Source organism: Bison bison, unplaced genomic scaffold, assembly GCF_000754665.1.
Source record: "Bison bison bison isolate TAMUID 2011002044 unplaced genomic scaffold, Bison_UMD1.0 scf7180017864211, whole genome shotgun sequence".
NCBI lineage: Eukaryota > Metazoa > Chordata > Mammalia > Artiodactyla > Bovidae > Bison > Bison bison.
In genome coordinates, this window is record NW_011494783.1 from 2,963,585 (window position 1) to 2,969,557 (window position 5,973).

The 5,973-nt window shown below is 38.2% G+C and overlaps 1 protein-coding gene across 1 annotated transcript in view; it reads left to right on the forward strand.

Annotated features, from left to right (window-relative positions):
- The first annotated feature begins 3,132 nt into the window (after window positions 1–3,132).
- LOC104992135 (contactin-associated protein-like 2) overlaps window positions 3,133–5,973 on the forward strand; it is a 950,770-nt gene continuing 947,929 nt past the window's right edge. The window contains exon 1 of the mRNA XM_010844884.1: window positions 3,133–3,136. Coding sequence (XP_010843186.1) covers window positions 3,133–3,136 — 4 coding nt within the window. The remainder of the gene's footprint in view (window positions 3,137–5,973) is intronic.

Here is a 5,973-nt window from a genome sequence, read left to right on the forward strand (position 1 = left end):
CATGAGGAACCATAAATGAAAAAGACACATGTATCCCAATGTTCATGATTTAATTTTGATGGTAATGACTCCAAGTACAGAGCAATGAGGGATATGTGTAGTCGAGATGGATATAGTCTGTATATTTATTGTATAAAGTGACTGCAGCTAACTAACTGTTTCATGAATGTGCTCCTGGGATGACTATAATTTTATTATTTATAGTTTGGTGATTAAGTGTTAAGTTTACTAAATGATTTCTGAATCTCTGGAATAAAAAATTTGCTATAAAAAGGAAGCTGTGTTAATAATGTGATTCTTTTTGGAATAGATGTAGAATTGTGCTGGATTTGTCTTAATCATTTTTTATTTAAGTGTTACTTAGAAATTACACTTAAGCTTCCTATGTTCAAAGATTAGTAATCATTCTTCTCCTTCAGCACTTTTTCCATTTTCTTCTTCCACCTCTCCCTCTCCCTCTCTCTCTTATACACACACACAAACACTATCTTCTAAATTATACAGTAAAAATTTATAGATTTTGGACTGAGATTCATTTATATTAGACAGTTCTTTGTTTAGAGACCATGTGATTGTCCAACAGATGCTTAAGTTTTGAATCTTTAGTTCTAAAATGGAGACAGTGATGCTCAGGTTAGATGGTTGATGTTATGAGACAATGAGGCATAGAGAAGGGTGAGTAATACAGTGTCTTGAGATAGAGCTGGTCCTCCTGAATGACTGTTCCCCTGCCTCCGCCTCCCTGCCAAACACACGTGCCCTTGGATACAAAATAAAGTCTGAAAATGAAAGTCCCAGAAAGACAATTTAACTTCTACTTTTTTGTAACCTTGGACAGAGAATTTGTTTGGGGGGCAGGGGCAGTTATATAAGCAAAACATCACATTGGAAAACTAGTTTCAGGCAGTTTTATGGCAGAGTATGGAGATACATTCTAGGTCCAGAGATTTCCTCTTCTCATTCATATCTCATCAACTCATCCTCCTAGGGATCCCTGCAAGCCTGGAAGAAAAGTAAAGGAGAAAGCCAAAGAAAGAGTGGAGAGATGAATAGAGAAGCTTGGAGGAATGAGGGAAGCAAAGACCAAGAAGGTAGAAAGGGGGATGTGAGATAGATAATCCTGTTTGCAAAGCAGACATAGTCACAGACATAAGGAACAGATGTATAGATACCAGTGAGGAGGTGGGGGACCGAGATTGGTATATATACACTATTGATACTATATATAAAATAGATAACTAATGAGAACCTATTGTCAAACAGGAAACTCTACTTCATGTCCCATGGTAACCTGAGTGGGACGGAAGTCCAAAAAGAGGGATGTATGTATGTGCATGACTGATGCATTTTGCTGTACAGTAGACACTAACACAGCATGGTAAGGCAACTAGACTCCAACAAAAATTAATAAAAAAAAACAAACAGGAGAGGTGATCAACACGTTACAGCTCTATTCAGTTCTAAGCTTGTTTAATTTTTTGTTTTATTGCTTCGCAGATATAAACCTCCTCTGGGCTGAGTCTTTTTGATTTGGCCCCCCTTCAGCAATGGCCCTTGTCATGAGATCTAGGTATCAGTCCTGTGCATGCTGAGTTAGGTTCATTGGACATGATACTTTCTAAGTCTTCCCACCAATGAATTACCTCAGTGCTGTATGCAATACGCATCACCTAGTCATCATGCTTAGTTTTTCCTCTTTCAGTCTAACCTCTTATCTCACAACAAACACACACACACACACACACACACACACACACACACGCACACGCGGTGGTTTGCTATTCCTTGCTAAGGATTTCTGACTGGTCTCTCAGGATCCCCACCACCTAGAGGAATATTATGTTCTGTCCAGTATTTGCCTGGCAAATTCTAAGCAACGATATTGAATAAAGGATAAAAAGCCCTAGGTGTCAATGGATTGTTGAGAGACATTTGAAGGGTAAAAGTTTGGGGAGTTTGGGTTACTTGGGGAAGGTTTCTATTAATGTACTTCAGTGGAAACTTGTCTTTTTGTTTTGAGTCTCTAGAATTAGATGATCTATTAATTGATGATGGGGACCTTTCTCAGCAGCAACAAATAGAACAGCTTACTGAAGACACACTAATTCATTTCTTGTTCTTTGCCCAAAAGCTTCAAAAAACTTATACTGGAGGATAGTTGATTTAAAGTGTTGTGTTAGATTCACGTGAATAACGAAGCAATTTAGTTATACCAGAGCAGTACTTTTATTTTATGTAGTTACTATTCTAGCACAAAGACACTGAATAGGAACTTTTATATGCACAAAAAATATATATTTCTGAATAGCAGGTGGTAGGATGTGACAGGGAGAAACGCCTTCATGAGAGACTGTCAGGATCCTGCATTCCCACTCTTTCTAGAAAAACAACCCAACCTGCTCATCTTTGGGTTTGAAAAGAGGCTGCAGGGTGTTACTCATTATTGTTTTCAGAACAAAACCTTCACTTGGAAGAATGTCACATTATCATTACCATGGCAACAGATGGCCCATAAAGATGAGTTATCTATCAGTTGTTCTTCGTTCAATAAACACATCCCTGAAATTCATCAGAAAACAGGTGTAATAGAGGCAGTTCTATAATTGATATTTCATTTTCCAAAGCTGTATTCAACAATACATAGTCATTCCCCAGAAATTTTAAGTGCATTTCATATTAACTATATCACATAAACTCATAAGTTTTTATTTGAATTTAAAACTGTTATTTTATTATGAAAATCATACTCATATGGTGAATAAAGTTATTCTTATGCCAAAAGGCATAAAGAGAAAAAAAGTACCTTCTCATCTCTGTGTCTCTCATGTTTAAGCATAAATCAAATAATTAATTGATAATAAATTAACTTATCAACTTGATTTGTAAATGTTATAAACATGGAGTCAACAATGAACTTTATAAACTAAAGAAGAAAATTGATAAGCATTTTGAGAGGAATGCATGTAAGTGGGCAGAAATATTAGCCCCCAAATGTTTAGGTAAGAAAGTTGTGTGCATGCAAATTTTACCTTCTGGAATTGAGGTGACAAGAACCCACTTTCAGCAAAAGTTTTTACAGAATCCAGTCCTACGATATTAATATTTATCTAAAATGTTATAATTATTGTCATAATGGGTAAATGTAATATAATTAGGAGATATACAAACACTGGAGTGCAAGTTTGTAAAAAAAACAAAAACAAAAACAAAAAACATTGCAGGTGGGAGAATACAAAGATGTTTGGAGGCTTGAAGAAATCAAGTCATTTCAGTCACTCAGTCATGTCCGAATCTTTGTGACCCTATGGAGTGCAGAACGCCAGGCTTCTCTGTCCATCACCAACGCCCGGGGCTTACTCAAACTCATGTCCCTAGAGTTGGTGATGCCATCCAACCATCTCATCCTCTGTCATCCCTTTATCCTCCTGCCTTCAATCTTTCCCAGCATCAGGGTCTTTTCCAATGAGTCAGCTCTTCACATCAGGAGGCCAAAGTATTGGCCAAAGCTTCAGTATCAGTCCTTCCAATAAATATTCAGCACTTATTTCCTTTAGGATTGACTGGTTTGATCTCCTTTCAGTCCAAGGGACTCTCAAGAGTCTTCTCCAACACCACAGTTCAAAAGCATCAGTTCCTCAGTGCTCAGCTTTCTTTATAGTCCGATTCTCACATCCATACATGACTACTGGAAAAACCATAGCTTTGATGGACCTTTGTCGGTAAAGTAATGTCTCTGCTTTTGAATATGCTGTCTAGGTTGGTCATAGCTTTTCTTCCAAGGAGCAAGCGTCCTTTAATTTCATGGCTGCAGTCACCATCTGTAGTGATTTTGGAGCATCCCCCCCAAAAATAAATTCTCTCATTATTTCCATTGTTTTCCCCATCTATTTGCCATGAAGTGATGGAACTGGATGCCTTGATCTTAGTTTTCTGAATGTGGAGTTTTAAGCCAACTTTTTCACTCTCCTCTTTCATTTTCATCAAGAGGCTCTTTAGTTCTTCTTCATTTTCTGCCATGAGAGTGAGTCATCTACATATCTGAGGTTATTGATATTTCTCCCAGCAAGCTTGATTCTTGCTTGTGCTTCATCCAAAACCAGCATTTCTCATGATGTACTCTGCATATAAGTTAAATAAGCAGGACGACAATATATAGCCTTGATGTACTCCTTTCCCGATTTGGAACCAGTCTGTTGTTCCATGTTCAGTTCTAACTGTTGCTTCTTGACCTGCATACAGATTTCTCAGAAGGCAGATCAGGTGGTCTGGTATTCCCATCTCTTGAAGAATTTTCCACAGTTTCTGGTGATCCACACATCAAGGACTTCTGTTTAGTCAATACAGCAGAAGTAGATGTATTTCTGGAATTCTCTTGCTTTTTCGATAATCCAACAGATGTCAGCAATTTTATCTCTGGTTCCTCTGCCTTTTCCAAGCCCAGCTTGAACATCTGGGAGTTCATGTTTCATGTAATGTTGAAGCCTGGCTTGGAGAATTTTGAGCATTACTTTACTAGTGTGTGAGATGAGTGCAATTGTGCAGTAGTTTGAGCATTCTTTGGCATTGCCTTTCTTTGAGATTGGAATGAAAACTGACCTTTTCCAGTCCTGTGGCCACTGCTGAGTTTTCCAAATTTGCTGGCATATTGAGTGCAACACTTTGACAGCATCATCTTTCAGGATTTGAAATAGCTCAATTGGAATTCCATCATCTCCACTTGCTTTGTTCATAGTGATGCTTCCAAAAGCCCACTTGACTTCACATTCCAGGATGTCTGGCTCTAGGTGAGTGATCACACCACCGTGATTATCTGGGTCGTGAAGATCTTTTTTGTATAGTTCTTCTGTGTATTCTTGCCACCTCTTCTTAATATCTTCTGCTTCCTTTAGGTCCATACCATTTCTGTCCTTTATTGTGCCCATCTTTTCATGAAATGTTCCCTTGGTATCTCTAGTTTTCTTGAAGAGATCTCTAGTCTTTCCCATTCTATTGTTTTCCTCTATTTCTTTGCACTGATCCCTGAGGACGTGTTTCTTATCTCTCCTTGATATTCTTTGGAAATCTGCATTTAAATGGGTATATCTTTCCTTTTCTCCTTTGCCTTTCACTGCTCTTCTTTTCACAGCTATTTTTAAGGCCTCCTCAGACAACCATTTTGCCTTTTTGCATTTATTTTTCTTGGGGATGGGCTTGATCATTGCCTTCTGTACAATGTCATGAACCTCCTTGCATAGTTGTTCAGGCCCTCTATCAAACCTAATCCCTTGAATCTGTTTGTCATTTTCACTGTGTAATTGTAAGGGATTTGATTTAGGTCATACCTGAATGGTCAAGTGGTTTTCCCTACTTTCTTCAACTTAAGTCTGAATTTGGTAATAAAGAGTTCATGATCTGAGCCACAGTCAGCTCCCAGTCAGTTCCCAGTCTTGATTTTGCTGACTGTATAGAGCTTTTCCATCTTTGGCTGCAAAGAATATAGTCAGTCTGATTTCGGTATTGACTATCTTGTGATGTCCATGTATAGAGTCCTCTCTTGTGTTGTTGAAACTCAGTAAGAAGTATCTGTTAACAAGAGAATGATTTGATTATAGGTAATATGCAGATGACACCACCCTTATGGCAGAAAGTGAAGAGGAATTAAAAAGCCTCTTGATGAAAGTAAAAGAGGAGAGTGAGAAAGTTGGCTTAAAGCTCAACATTCAGAAAATTAAGATCATGACATCTGGTCCCATCACTTCATGGGAGATAGATGGGGAAATAGTGGAAACAGGGTCAGACTTTATTTTGGGGGGCTCCAAAATCACTGCAGATGGTGATTGCAGCCCTGAAATTAAAAGACGCTCACTCCTTGGAAGGAAAGTTATGACCAACCTAGATAGCATATTCAAAAGCAGAGACATTACTTTGCCAACAAAGGTCCGTCTAGTCAAGGATATGGTTTTTCCAGTGGTCATGTATGGATGTGAGAGTTGG